The 16,067-nt window shown below is 45.9% G+C and overlaps 1 protein-coding gene across 1 annotated transcript in view; it reads right to left on the bottom strand.

Annotated features, from left to right (window-relative positions):
* Positions 1-16,067, bottom strand: part of LOC125295591 (collagen alpha-1(XIV) chain-like) — a 76,397-nt gene that overhangs the window by 33,117 nt on the left and 27,213 nt on the right. Inside the window, exons 13-22 of the mRNA XM_048244932.1 lie at positions 15,370-15,499; positions 14,887-15,026; positions 14,455-14,581; positions 13,401-13,540; positions 11,977-12,109; positions 11,615-11,647; positions 10,798-10,940; positions 8,411-8,546; positions 7,191-7,340; positions 1,495-1,611 (exon numbers count right to left, since the gene is read on the bottom strand). Coding sequence (XP_048100889.1) covers positions 1,495-1,611; positions 7,191-7,340; positions 8,411-8,546; positions 10,798-10,940; positions 11,615-11,647; positions 11,977-12,109; positions 13,401-13,540; positions 14,455-14,581; positions 14,887-15,026; positions 15,370-15,499 — 1,249 coding nt within the window. The remainder of the gene's footprint in view (positions 1-1,494; positions 1,612-7,190; positions 7,341-8,410; positions 8,547-10,797; positions 10,941-11,614; positions 11,648-11,976; positions 12,110-13,400; positions 13,541-14,454; positions 14,582-14,886; positions 15,027-15,369; positions 15,500-16,067) is intronic.

Genomic DNA, 16,067 nt, shown 5'->3' on the forward strand with positions numbered 1-16,067 from the left:
GTCATCTGTGGAACCGATGAATGGTGGCAGCACTTGTGTCGAGGGTCAGTCGCGGGTCACTCGGGTGACTGTCTGTGAGGAGGGATGGATTCCCCAGTCCTTCTGTTGCATCTTTGGAATGAGAGTTGAATGGGAGCTTGTGTGACTGTAGTTTCAATTCTCGTATTCTACACTTGTGCTAAGTGTAAAACCTGCTCCTCTCCTCCACCAAAGAGGTCCAGAATATCCCCTCTCTGTACTTGTTTTGCTAGTGATTTACTATCTGTACAAATGAAGGGAAATGAGTGATTTGCATTATGGCTGGAATTCAGAAGCAATAGGATAACCAAACTGAAATGTTCACCATCAAGTTTCCCGTTTCCTTTTCAAACTGCGTTCTTCAGTCAACCTAAGTCCAAACAGTGGATATAAACTCCCAGGCACTTCATAAAAATAGATTTATTATGAGTGATCATTTTGCACACTTCCATGTGAGTAGGACAGTAAAAATTGACCCCAGAAAATCTCAATCGCTTAATGGGAACGACCAAAAATATCCTGGACAAGCTTCAGGATTGACTGATTCAAATGATAAATATGACATTTGTTTATTCAGGGTTTTGCAGAGGGGATGTCAGCCTTCCCATTTCAGCAGCTGCAGTCCAAGCTCATCAAACTTTCACAAGCAAAGTCTTCTAGCGACACAACAGCTGACATGAGCGAGCCACGACACAAGTTGCCTTTTTCATGCAAGCCATGTAATCCCGTAATACTTTTTCGATGTCCATTTAGAACCGTATTGCAGAAATATCCTGTTTCTCAATTTATTCAACATTCTCAATGAACCATCTATTCTGCGGGTGCGTATTTGGGTTTTGGAGACAAAATGTGAGTCCAAATCCTGGAAAGATCCTGGCGGATGATTTGTGTTGTTTCGGGGGGCTACAGGACTTTCCGTCTCCTGCGTAAACTATGGAAGACGAGCAGGTAACACGAGGTCTTCTCTGGGCTCCTCGTCAGCAGTGCCCGGCCAGCTCGGCTCCCTCCAAGCCAGAACAATCCGGGCAGCAGCCGGCTGAGCACTGGCACACGGGCTGGGAAAGGATCTGCTTCTAATATCGCAGCTGCACAGCCCTCGGTCCAGCGCTCACGGCACTGAGCACACCCGTACGGAGGAGACTGAGGGGGTGTGGGTTTGGGTGGGGATTTTTCAGATAAGGGGAGAGAGCCCAGATGAGTGGAGCAATAACTGCATAATGTCTCCTGTGCCTTGCAACATGGGCAGAACAAAATGTCAGCAAAAAGCTCACATTGCACAACTCTGAGATGGTGACAAGACCTCCTGGCTGATAATGACGTAATCAGAAATGCATTAAAAAGCATTACACCCAAGCCGTGGTACATGTGATATCTTAAAAGTACAGTAGCACATATAATGTAAATGCAGTGGGACTTTATCTGATCTATCAAACTTATGTGTAAAGTTAGTAATATACAGGCGATAGTGGGACTCACTGAGTGGCGACTCGATGGAGACTCTGTAGAGGGAGGCCTGGGCAAGGGGCTGCCACTGGACACACATGCTGGAGCTGCGCACTTGGTACGTGCTCAGGCTCCTCACAGCCAGACGCACTAGGGAGACAAAAAAAGAGCGAGATGTATGAGAATTAGGACCAAAGAGACAACACACATGAACATTTTTACCAGCTGTACTGACTAACTTTCAATTCATTTCTCATTTCCAAATTACCGCTGGAACTCAGACAGATAAGTTATAAAAACATTTGTAAGCAAAATAGTGAACAGGAGTCTTTGAGTTCAACCTCTCCAACGCACAAGATCTGCAGAAGTCCTTTGTTTTTTTTTGTTTTTTTTTCACAGAATGGTCGCACTCCAAAAATATTTTCTTTCTTGCTTTTAATCCACGGCTGAAGTGCCCTTGAGCAAGGCACCTAAGCCCTCACTGCTCCACGAGCGCCGCTGTTGTAGCAGGCAGCTCACTGCGCCGGGATTAGTGTGTGCTTCACCTCACTGTGTGTTCACTGTGTGCTGAGTGTGTTTCACTAATTCACGGATTGGGATAAATGCAGAGACCAAATTTCCCTCATGGGATCAAAAGAGTATATATACTTATATATACTTATACTCAGTAAGGTGAGGACGGATACCAAGCTCACACCAACGTCTGGCGCTCCACTGAAAGCATTCTGGTCAGGACGCACTGCGGGAGCAGGGCCCAGAGACTCAGGCCTGCAGGCAAGCTGGAGCTGGAAACGCACAAACCGTACTAATGTCGTGTGTACAAACCCAAGCCCAAATGCCATGGAGAAAAAAAAACACAACAGACGTCCTTTCCGATTAGTGTGATCATCAGTGACACAGTATCGAGCCGGAGCACATGGTTCACATTAGCGGTGGAGAACCAGTGGTGCCGTTTTGCTTTCGAGAGTCCACAGGAACTCCTCGGGGCCAAACAATCTTCAAGAACCCACACATATGCAACCCAACACGGGGGGAGAAACTCAAGTCTCACTGGAGCGAACACGCCTATCACATCAATGCACCCTTCATGAATATTTTGATGGAAGTGTAGACAGGGTTTGCATGAGCACCAAGCTCCTTCTCTGAGCATATGGCCCCATGTACTGGATCTACAGGGAGTAAATAATGCATGTAGCTACTCCACGTAAGGTGTTTTAATGAACCGCATTCATGCATGGCAAACTTCTGGCTCTGCCGGTCGACAGCAGAAAAAGAGCAGTGAGAGAGAGAGGGACCATTGTGTGATTAATAATTCAAAAGCCAGCGCTGGGCTGGAAACGCATGCCATACTGCGACGCCTCGCTGGTGATGTATGCAGATCGCATCATAAATTGTGCATTAGGACGAGGCGCGGAGAGACGCAGAAGAGGCCAGAGAGAGCTGAGGTGTCCACCAGGTGAGGTGAGGAGCGCGGTGGCGTCAGGTAACACCTGTCTCTGAGAGAGCTCCTGCTATCACACTCAAACTGACACTTTGACTCCTGATCCATAACAGGTACAGTTCAGCTCACCGCTCTCTATAGACTGGAGTTACCGTATATAAGCCTTTGATCTACTCCGAAGAAAAAGTAGGAGCTACTAGGTAGAAGTAATGTGAAATAATGACAGTTTTACGATTATCTGAATCCTTTTATTAACCACTTCATTCATATTTATTATTTAAGCAATACGCTTGTAATTGCATACTGCACTATCTTGATAAAATGCTATCATTGAGCCTTCAGTGATGCATAGTCAACAGCCATCAGACACACAGATCCCAGATGCACCCCTCCCCCTCCCCTCCCCTTACACCCCCCATCATCACAACAGATCAAGTGAGAGCCCAACTAAAGACACTGTGCATCAATAAAGCAGCGGGGCCTGACAGACTGTGTCCAAGGCTACTCAAGGCCTGTGCTGCTGAACTGGGGGAGCCACTGAAGCACATCTTCAATTTGAGCCTACGCCTTGGACAAGTCCCAACACTGTGGAAGACATCATGTCTCACCCCTGTCCCTAAGAAGCCACACCCTAGTGCGCTTAATGACTACAGACCTGTCGCTCTTACATCACATGTGATGAAAACAATGGAGTGACTGGTCTTAGGTATGCTCAGACCCCAGGTACGCCATGCACTAGACCCGTTACAGTTTGCATACCAGTAGAAAGTGGGCGTGGACGATGCCATCACTTATCTTCTACAAAGGACACATTCTCACCTAGACAAAGTGCTGTGAGAATCATGTTCTTTGATTTCTCAAGTGCTTTTAACACCATCCAACCCCTCAGACTGGGAGACAAGCTCTTGCAGATGGGTGTGGGCGCCACCTGGTAACCTGGATTACAGATTACCTGACCGAGCGACCACAGTTCGTCAGACTGAAGAACTGTCTCTCTGACACTGTGATCAGCAGCACCGGAGCGCCACAGGGAACTGTGCTCTCTCCAGTCCTGTTCACCCTGTACATATCTGACTTCTGCTACAACACTGAGTCATGCCACATGCAGAAGTTTTCTGACGATACTGCAATTGTGGGGTGTATCAGGAACGGGCAGGAGGAGGAGTACAGGAACCTGGTGGAGGACTTTGTGCAATGGTGCAAACTCAATCATCTTCAACTCAACACTTCAAAGACTAAGGAGATGGTGGTGGATTTTCGCAGGTCTAAGCCCACTCTGCTACCAGTCCCCATTGATGGGGTCAATGTGGAGGTGGTAAGCACCTACAAGTATCTGGGTCTCCACCTGGACAATAAACTGGACTGGTCAGCCAACACTGACGCACTCTACAAGAAAGGGCAGAGCAGGCTATACTTCCTGAGGAGGCTGCGGTCCTTCAATGTGTGCAGCAAGCTCCTCAGGATGTTCTACCAGTCTGTTGTTGCCAGCGTCCTCTTCTATGCAGTAGTATGCTGAGGAGGAAGCACAAAGAAGAAGGATGTGGGGCGAATTGACAGGCTGGTAAGGAAAGCTGGCTCTGTAGTGGGAGCTGAACTGGAGTGCATCACTTCAATATCTGACAAAAGGACCCTGAAAAAACTGATCAACATCTTGGACAATGAGTGTCATCCACTCCACAGCACTATTGTTAAGCAGAAGAGCCTGATCAGCTGGAGACTTCGCTCACTGCCTTGCACAACAGACAGACTGAGGAAGTAATTTGTCCCCAGGGCCATTGAACTGTTCAATGCTTCACTTAAGGGAAGAGGAGAGAGAGACTTCTCTGCATAGTCTGTCTGCCTCTTCACCCCGTCCATGTTTGGATACTGTCTGTCCACTATAGCCACTTTTTACCACTGTCTTTCTGCCTCACTGTTTGCGTGCTATATTAGCACATTAGCACATATGCATAACCCCTCCCTCCATGCCATAGCCGAACTGTGGCCACACTTATACCTTTTCTTAAAATAGTTAGATATATAGATATATAGATATATAGACTCTATTCTTGCACTGTTGCACTGTTGGACTTACTCATTTGCACTATCACCATGACCACTATCACTATTGCACTATCACCATGACACTCACTCACACAGAGAACCTTACCTTACCTTACTATGCACAGAGAATCACAGGCTCAGTCCCTGCCTCAGTCATTGCAAGCGCCTCTTGATTGATTAATCACCACTATGTGGATACTGTTTTTAGAATTAATTTAGATTAAGTGTTAGTTAGTATAATTTGTATTTTAGTATATTTAGTATATTATTTATCTTCTACTGTCCTTATTGCTTAGTTGTGTTTTTATATTATATACTTTAATTACTTTTTCTGCTATTAGTGAATGTGTGTGTGTTGTCTGTATGCTACTGAGACCTTGAATTTCCCCTGGGGATTAATAAAGTATCTATCTATCTATCTATCTATCTATCTATCTATCTATCTATCTATCTATCTATCTATCTATAACCCTGAATAAATATTCACATTTTGTGTGTTCCTTGTGGCATTAATGTATTCCTCTTAAGGATTCTGGACAGAGACAGTGGTAGTAACCATTTCGAGAAGTCATTTCATTCCGTCAGCTGAGGAGGTCTGCCTGCCCCTGCTTGCATTATGTCACTGAGCTGAGAAGCCAATGGCACTTACTCTCCTTGCCTTTGTTACAGTGTTATAGACAACTGTATCAGAAAAACATTCAAACACATTTACTTCTGAACATTCTAAATGAAATTCGGAATAGCACTTAGCTTGCTCCCTATGCTTATGTCATCCGGCAAATTTCATTATAGAAAAGAGATATTACTAGGCCAGATGAATTGAAGCAAGTACTGTCAAAGATGCTTCCCAGAATCCTTAATTTGGAGCGGGACCGCGACATATTTTCCCGGCATTCCGCTGAGCGAGAGTAACGCTGGAGCACAGAGCCGGCTCGAGTGTGGAGCGGAACGAAAGCCCACGGAGCAAAACACTGTGCCGAGTTTCTGCTCTCCCAGCTCTCTCACGCGGCCTGACCAGAAGGTCACGCACACTCTCCTTCTCCTCTCCAAGGCATCAATAAACTTCAATCTACCTCCCCCCAATCGAGCACATCAAAGGTATAAACTCTTTTGTACATTATCATACTGCTGGCTATACACTTTTTCAAATGCCACGACTTTTTTTTGCAGACACAGATAGTGATGTACTTTTATTCATCAGGCAGATTGTGGCTTGCTTGTATGTGGGTGGCAAACCTTGCATCTTGATATATGGCTGTGAGCCCTCACAGGAAACCAATTTACATGCTGTATTTTGATAAGGCCAATCCAGTCAAATGTGAACCAAAGGTATATTTTTGTGAAGCAGTCTATGCCTATCTACATTTACAGGCTCCATCCATCTCATCTCATCTCATCTCATGGTGTCAGCTCTTGACCATAATTACACAGGTTATTATTGTATACAGGTAACACTCAGATGTGCTATTTATGTGCCAACAGACAAATTCACACTCAATAATGTGTTATTCCAACCAACTGCTCCAGTCCTACAATTGGCTCACACAGACAATACTGTGTTGGCTGAAAACTCCTAATCTTTTGAAACATTGCCGGAAGGTGGATTTACTGAATAAAACCACCCATCCAACAAAATAGCAAACACAAACTCTGTTCCTATTAACAGTTGGCTGATGGTACTGATAGGAAGTGCACTGAAATGTGAGTTTAATGGCTGGTGTAGAGTAGGCTGTTAAAACACCTTAGCCTTTCATTCTGGGAACCCTCCTCTCCTGTCCCCTAAATGAAACTGTATTTTCTGCCCCAATGTCACCCTTTATTAGATACTTTTTATAGTGTCAGTTATCACCTAAATGTCTTGTTAATGCAACTTGAAATAAAGAGCCATGTAAGGCTCTTAAGGGACATGGGTCAGAGGTCTTGTGGATGGATGGATGGATGAATGGATGGATGGATAGATGGATGGATGGATGGCTATATGGATGAATGGTTAGATGGATGGATGGATGGCTATATGGATGAATGGTTAGATGGATGGATGGGTGGATGGTTAGATGGATGGATGGATGGATGGATGGGTGGGTGGATGAATGGATGGATGGATGGTTAGATGGATGGATGAATGGATGGGTGGATGGTTAGATGGATGGGTGGAGGGGTGGATGGAGGGGTGGATGGATGAGAGAGGGTTCTCCTGCGTTGGTAAGCACAGGGGTGTGTGGAGGGAAGACTAGGGGGGTCTTACATGTCCTGCCGGTGCCCTTCAAGGGCTCACTCTGGCCAGTGGCGTACGTGGCGACGACCTTGATGGCGTACTCAGTGTCAGTCTGGAGATTGTACAGCAACCGAGTGTTCTCATCATCACCCACTGACGTCATAGTGGGCGCTGCCGAGTCTGCATGACACACACAGAGAAGGAGAGGGCTGAGGAAAAGCATCCGGCCATAAAGATATGCACAAGACAAATGCTCACCTAATGATCCATACACTGCATGTACAGAGTTGAGTATGTAGTCGCAAAGACAGAGAGATATCTATCAAACAAGAAACATTAAAAAGAAAAAACTTTAGATTTTATTTCCTTTATGTCCAAATACTATCCATGGCATTCTGTGTGTGCTATTCACTCAAAATCCTTGAATTCAGTAACAGTTTGGCAGAGTTGGAACCCAATCTGACTGAGTGGTGTGTAGGGCCTGTACGATTAAGGGAAAATAGCTAATCTAATATCTAAAAGACCATTTCTGCAATTTAATTTGCAATATCTTTTTTGAAAGTTATGCTCCACTTCAATGTTCAGTATAATACACTCCTTGACTGAAATAGTCTTTGACTTACTCTTGTCTTATGAGGCAAGGCCAGCAATAGCTCTGCTAGCTTTTTTTGCTGTACAGTCATCGTCCTGCTGTCTGTGGTGCTTTTTCAAGTTCCTACATGTTAGCTGTGTTGCCTCAGGAGGTAGCAATTGCTTGACAATAGGTTTTCATACCATCTTTACACGCTTATTTGTGCACCACTTCTGGTAAACCCAAAATATGTGCAGAAATCATAATCATCACAAGCTGTGCAAGGAGTTGCAGCCTTTCGCGATTTGCTCATTTCATTAGTTGTCTATTTCCATTTTATTAGTTTGTTCTGTCTGTGTAAAGCACATTGGATAAACGATTATGTATAATAATGTGGTGTGAGTGTGTGTGTGAGTGAGTGTGTGAGTGAGGGGAGAGGGGAGTGTTTGACACAGAGAGTCCGGTGGCTTTCTCAGGGCAGGTGTGTGAGACCGACTTGACAGAGGATGTGTGAGATAGACACAGCGCTCCATGAGTGGGTGTTCTGTGTCGGAATGTGTGAGTGTGTGTCCCAGTGGTCAGTGAGTGTAAATGAGATGAGGGTGTGTGTGTGTGTGTGTGTGTGTGTGTGTGTGTGTGTGTGTGTGTGTGTGTGTGTGTGTGTGTGTGTGGCTCTCACAGGTCTTTCCTCTGGAGGAGAGAGCGAAGTTGCTGTGTTCTCCATCCGTGTAGACAGGGATGACGGTCACACTGTACTCCGTGTCAGAGAGGAGAGGCTGCAGAGTCACAATCCTCTGGGAACCTGGAACCAGCGTCTGCCATAGAACAACAGAAATACATTACACTCATGTGAATAATGTGTGTGTGTGTGTGTGTGTGTGTGTGTGTGTGTGTGTGTGTGGGGGGGGGGGGGTATGTGCGGGTGGGTGTGCATGTACGTGTGTGCATGTTTGTGTGTGTGTGTGTGTGTGTGTGTGTGTGTGTGTGTGTGTGTGTGTGTGTGTGTGTGTGTGTGTGTGTACGTGTGTGCATGTGTGTGTATATGTTTGTGTGTGTGAGTGCGGGTGTGTGTGTGTGTGTGTGATCTGACTGACTGACTGATTCTTGCACATAGCTGAGTGCAGACGAGGAGCTAGATTTTAAAGACGAGACACTCTTCTGTAACTAACCACCTCCAACAACTCCCAATATGGGAAAAAACCCACTACAGTTTGTATTCATCACATCGTATTAAGCATTACACTGCACACTGCACCTAAGTAGGAGGTGGTGCAGTGTTGGACTGGAGCTGTCCGGCTGACCTGTGGTGCTGAATTCTCCCATGAATCTGGGCTGAGCTCCGCTAGCGAGCAGGAGGAACTTCCTCTCTCTTTGGAGCGTGTCCTCGCACGACTCCCCACCTACTCCTCCTCCTCCTTCTGCTGCGGCAGATGCTCGAGCGTGGCTTTCTACAGCAGGTGCTGTCGCTGTGACCTAAATGCTACTTGAAAAGATAATGGAATGCCTTTCGTGCCTTTTGTTCCCGCGCCCATCTCGTTTTATCAGCCTGCCGCCTGACCCGCAGCGACTGCGGCTGGAAATTAAAACGGGGGGGGGGGAGGGGTGGGTGTCGCTGTCAGCTCCTCTGTGCCCGGGCGGCTACAGGGCTGCACACCAAAAGAATGCTGGGATTGAAAAGCGGTTTGGGTGGCTGTCATTAAGGCAGTGACTATGTTGAGCGACTATGCTGAGAGTGGAGAATTCCACATTTTCGCCTTGTAAATTGGCCTCGGATCAGTTTCAGATCGTTCTGGTCCCCACGCCTAACCTGAGAGATTACATTCAGTACCACATGTATTTATGAGGTACAGTAGCCACTTTCATAGCTACTTTTGAATGATTTAATTGCTATTGGAATATGATCTTATCCTCAACAAGAAGTGTGTACATAGTGGTCAAAGTCACACAACTATTGCAAATAATACATGCAATAATGCAGCGTGATGTCATTTGAATTAGTGTCTGATTCTGCCGCTGACATTCGTGTTAAAAAAGTGAGGTGGGGGTTTGCTGCCTAGCACCAGGTGGGTGACTCTTCCACAGCACATCAGGTAATTTACAGTACATACACACAAATGTCATGCATTATTCAGTGAATCTTCTACGTATTCTTCCATAGCACAAGGACAAGCTCAATCCAGAATTTTCCTCACAGAAAGCAGAGTGTACATAAAAGCAGAATGGATACAATACTGGATTTCCAATTCAAACGTGCTGCTACAACAAAGCACATCTGTTTCCATGCAGCATAAGATTCAGGGTGGTATGTGTGTGTGTTCCTGAGGGATAACACAAATATGTGTCCCCGAAGACTTTGACGTTTGAACACACACACACACACACACACACACACACACACACACACACACACACACACACACATGTTTATATGGAAGAGACTCTTGAAGGTGGCAGTGACATAAATGCAGCTCCCTTTTGACTGGTGTCAGAGCCCAGTGCCAGAGAAATCTCTGGGAGAAATGGTTTGATGGGTCGGAGCAAAAATCTCAAAGCCAAATGTCAGTCACTGAGAAAATGCCTTTTTTTCTGCCTGGTGCCACAATGGTTCATGGGGTAAATATTAGTCTACTACACAAAGAAAGAGTCCACTGTGGTTCTCTGACTCACAAAACATCATCAAGACAGTTGACTGACATATGACAAGATAACTGAAGTCATACAGCCATAAATACATTCAATTGCACCTATGCCTGAATACTGGCTGTATGCCCCTGACTTGAAAACAAACTTATCAACAGAATGTACTATGCTATAACTCTAATTTGCTTAGAAACTCCTTTTAAAGCAGTATGTGGTATGTAGTGTATAGCAATTAGTATCTTGTGTAGCAGTGGGCTGTCTCGCTTATATAGCTATGGCACCTTAAGAGTACAACTAAAGGTTGTTCTCTGCACTCTCTTCTTGTCTTCCTATAGCTGACTGACACCTTAGTCCAAGCTCAGTTGTACACTGACTGTTGTGGAAGTGTTGCCGGGTAACAGGTTGAGGGGATGTGAGCACACTCACCACCTCTTCTCCTACATCTCCACTCTGGCTCCTGTAGGACACCTTGAACTTCTCCACATTCGTATCCTCTGTCTCCCAGCTCACCCGCAGGCTGGACGCTGTCTCGTCATCCACAACAATTTCACTCAGACCAAAACGAGGTTCTAAGGGAGATGGAATCAACACGGCATTGGAACAATACTGGGCACCGGACACACACCACAGGAAACTGAAACGTGCTATCATGGCCATCAGCTTGACCAAAGTCGAAAAGCTTGCCAATTCTTAGTCATACTGGTGAGTTGAACGAAAGGCTTTCTGGCATATTCGTGTGACCCATATGCAAAGGGTGGCCAAAAAACAAAGAGCAGACCAGAGCATCTGATGCCATATCGTTAGTCATGAACATCTGGATGTTCTGGTCACAAGGCATAAAACAGCTTGTTAAGGTCTGATTACCTCTCAACAGACTGACTACCAGACCAATGAAAACAATAGTGTGCTTTAACAAAGTCCATGATGGAACGGATACACAGATGTGATGGAGGAAATACCTTTCCTCTCACACTAGCCCTTCAACAGACAAATACTCTACAGAGACAGAGAGAGAGAGAGAGAGAGAGAGAGAGAGAGAGAGAGAGAATATACATTCACAGGACTACATGTAAAATCAAATACTTGCTTTATCACAGCTGACAGTATGAAGCTCTTACAGAAGTGTGTTGTGACCCATGTACATAAACCGTAAACAAGTACACAAGCCAGAAGTGAAAGTGCATGCTTTTATAGGTAACAAGCCATTCTGTTCATTAGACCAGTGGCAGCCATAATGACTTACCTTCTGTTGGTGTGGCAACAGTAGACCTATCCACTGGATAATAGACACATGGAGAGAAAAGACAAACAAAGTATGAATGGAAATATCGAGATACTGACTGAAAAAAGCAGAGAGGCTTTCAGTAATTTAACTGAACTGAACAGATAGATGGGTTTATGTCTTCAGCATGAACCTTGGCATGATGCTTTAATCTGTGGTGTCTAATCAAACTTATTTGTTTAATACAAACGACAAAATGAATTGATTCAACTTCTTTCTGAGGACCTTGTCATTCACTTCCATTTAAAGCTGAGAATGTGGTGAAGAGTAATGAAACAAATCTCTCTAGTCTCTGCGCTAGTAGATTAGAGTGCTTCTCTCACTTGTGGTTTCCAGGATAGAGACCGCCTCGCTCTCCACCTCGTCGCTGTAGGAGGCCGAGAGGAACACCTCGTACTCCGTGCGCTGCTCCAGCCCCGTTAGCAGATACGTGTCCTTGTCACCAGGCACAACCACCTGCACAAAAGAACATCACACTCAACCACTTAAAGAAAGACAATTCACAATCCAGAATGGCAACAATGTTAGAACCGCAAACCTTTTCAATTGATATCTTCATGGAAGGGCGTTCTAATTTCGAACGGTATGGGTGAACACCAAGACTGAACGGCTTAAAAAGGTACTGTTTCTCTTTATGCAGCCTTTTATGGCAAACACACCAACACATCCATAATGCAGCAGGATGCATTGGAGATGAAAGGAGTGTGTTGGGGGAGTGTGGGGGAGTGTGGAGGGCGGCAGAGGCCCAGCGTTCTCCTGCGTCCACTTCTCATCCGAGTTATGATTTTCTGCTCCGCTGGCTCTCAGCAAACCTATCGACCAGCAGCGCTATCTCTAAAGAGCAGAGGTTCTCAGGGCCGCCTCGGCAGGCTCCGGACCATGAGTCACACACGGCTCAGGGAGAGAGAGCAACACTTCCCACCTTCGCTGCCCGCTCACCACCCTAACCCCTCAGCCACCTCCTCTGGGTCCCAAATACAACACCAAGCAGGGACACCGGAATCCCCACAGGCGAAAGCCGACGACAGAGATTTGAGGTGCTGACTGACCGACACTGAGGTAAATTGTCGAGCAGTCGGGTTGAAACTAGATGTTTAACTCACTAAATTGCACACACTATAGCTTGTTTTCATATGACTCCACAAAGGGGTGCGCTTTGGCCCAGATGGAGGAAAGAACCTATTGTCTTTAACTCCAGCTTCCTACCTTTAATGAAATTCAAAGTCAGCTTCAGAGCTGAATGAGTTCATCAGCTTTTAGTGGATCACTGCAACAAAACCCCCAGAGTCATGGAACATGTCTCTCATCGCTATTGGTGCGTCCAGATGGTCCCTGCACTGAGATTAACTTACTCGGTGTAGTCAGTGCTGTAATTTAGTCCAATCAGGAGATGTATTGCGTCGTCAGCACTTTAATTAAAATCTTCACCTCTACGTGAACCGTATCACAACGGCACATGACCACAGCTGTTGGGACTTATAATGAGGGACACTTTTTAATAGCTCTGCCTTGTAATTCAAAACCCCATCCAGACCCATTATGAATGCACTTTATTTGATGAAAAGTGCTTCCTGTTGCACTTCTAATACAATATGAGCGCCACATAAGTGTGCAGTGACAAGGCCAGAACAGACTGACACATTAATTTCCCTTGATGGCACAAAATGCACACCTCTGACCCACACAATGCTCTTATTTAACACTGAGCAGTGGACCACGCACGGCTCGGAATGCTGTTCTAACTGACCTCCATGCTGTCTCCTCCGTCGAGTGGGACCCAGGCGAGTTTGTAGAGCAGCACGTCCTGAGCGGGATGCGTCCAGCTGACGCGGAAGCTGTCCGGGGTCACGTCACTGGTCACAGGGTCCAGCGGCTCGGGCACTTCCACTGGAGGAGACACATCAGACCCACTCAGCTAACTAAAGTCATTCATCAGAGCATAAGACATCAAGATAACAGAGGGCCTCTGTAGACTTTCATTTGGTAATGTTGACCACTATTATAATTCACAGTACATGCTGAAACTACACAACTTGATGTTCTTGGAAATTCATTATTTGTTCTTTCTAATATCACATTTCATGCTGTCACAATTAACTGCATAATGAATCATGTAATAATGATTTACTAAAACATCAACAATGATTTACGAAAACATCAAATAATCTAGAATGTTACATATTACAGCAAGATGTTCTTGATTATTGTGTACTCCAACAAATAAAGAACTGATTGACATTTTCTGGCTCCTGATGAAGTGTGATAGGGATCTAAACGTTTCTTCTCCCCCAGCTCTCGCCGTAGGTGCAGCAGGCTTTGGGAGAGTTCAGATGAGGACAGAGCTCGGGCACGGAGCCACGGAGACGAGCAGAGCCGAGCCGTGAGTGAGAGGAGCGAATGAGTGCGGGAGAAGTCATGAGGCCTCTGTGTCCCCACAAAACTAACTCCCATCTATTTGTGCTGAGACAGCAGCACAGGGCAGCCCAGCCAAGCCAAGCCATGCCCAGCACAGCACAGCCCAGCGCAGTCCAGCCCTGACCCCATCACCGTCGACAAGACCACAGGGCACTCATCAGCTCACCCCAGAATGACAGTGGCAAACTGCCCGCAAAAGACAATGGATCGAAGTCTGCCATGATCTATCATTTATCTCAGGTAATGACAATGCTGAGAGTGATGTTTCATTCACGTCCCTCGTGACCTGCGCTAGGATGATGAATTCGGACCTCTGGTCTAATTCACAGGCGTCAGAGGTCAGAGAGGAGCCTCGTAAGTAGCCGACTCTTAAAAAGAGGTCTTACAGGTCACAAAGCTCCCGCTCAGCGCTTCTGATTGGCCCGCGTCGTAGATGGCAAAGACAGCAACAGTGTACTCTGTCAGGGAAGCCAGGTCCTTCAGCACCAGGGAGGTGACCGGTCCGGCCTCCACCTAGAACGACACACACAACAACACACACACACACCATGAACCACGGGTCAGAGAGAGAACGGACAAGTGGACTCAAGCCCTAGCCTCGCCCTGAACTAAAACACAAGCACAACCGAAGCACAAATCATCACCACTATCAAGCAAAATCAAGGAAATTCAAACTTTTGCTGAAGCAGAATAAATCAGTCAGCCAATGATAAATTCATGATACAGTAACACAGTTCTTGTTGAAAAGAGGAGGTGACAACAGAAGCAAACCTTACTGAAAGATTCTGGACAGACACTTCCCCAACATCAGTCCTCACCTCATTTGTTTGGATTCCTCCAGTAACAACGTATCCAACGCGGTAGCCCTGAGCGTCTTTAGCTCCAGGAACCCAGCTGAGCTTGGCGGAGCTGTGCTTCACGTCAAAGATCCGCAGGTTGCGAGGAGGCGATAGGGGCACTGGAAGTGAATAATGAGAATCAGATGGGTAGCTAGTCCCTGTGCCATCCAGACAACCACAGTCGCACAGACAGATGAAGTACCAATTCAGTCTAAAAAGTTATCATGCGTAGAAAACTGTGGCACAGCACCAGCCTCTCCAATAACCATATTTCTTTAAAAGGCAAGAGTGAATCTGGCCATTGAACTACTGGCAGAGCGGATTGAGCTGATGTCTTGTTTCAGTCTGCGGTAAAAGTTTGAGGAGTTTGTTCCGACGTGTTCCTGCCCCTCAGCTGTCAGGGTGAGGGAGGAACATGAGCTACACTGGGCCAGGAGCTGCAGAGCTGAGCAGCACACTCACATGTGGTCTCTTGGCCGGTCCTCGGGTCGCTGGTGTCGTCTCCGAACAGGGCGTACACATTCACCATGTAGTCTGTGTCTGGACTCAGGGCTGTCAGCTGAATATCCGTCACTGACTCTGGCACTCTTATCTACATTCACAGACACACACACACACACACACACACACACACACACACACACACACACACACACACACACACACACATATATATGCACACATATATACACACAGGTTACAAATGTATACCATGAATCCACTAATGAATGACAAGAGACAAACCAAAGTAAAAGCAAATATACATTATGGTATATCATCCACAAAAAATAACAAGTCGAAAGGAACAAAAATGGTTCTGAGCAAAGGCCTTTAACCTTCAGGATAACCTTTCATTCATCTGCCTGTGAAGCCTAAGGGATTTGATTTGTAATGGCAGTGGTCAATCCCATAAGAGAGATAGAAGATCTACACGCATGGTAGCCCCAACTGTGCTGCCTGCTGACCCATGATAGTGAGGCTGATGGACATCATAAGGAATTTCACAGGACTCCCAGGGAGCTTAAAGTAATACTGGCTGGAAGATACAGCTACCACACAAGCCTTCTGAGAGGCAATAAGAGTATTGCATGTTACGGTTGTATGAATCTCTGTTATAGTAAAAATATGCACTTTCACTTTCACTCATGTTAAGGAATTAT

Source organism: Alosa alosa, chromosome 6 (genome assembly GCF_017589495.1).
Source record: "Alosa alosa isolate M-15738 ecotype Scorff River chromosome 6, AALO_Geno_1.1, whole genome shotgun sequence".
Lineage (NCBI taxonomy): Eukaryota > Metazoa > Chordata > Actinopteri > Clupeiformes > Clupeidae > Alosa > Alosa alosa.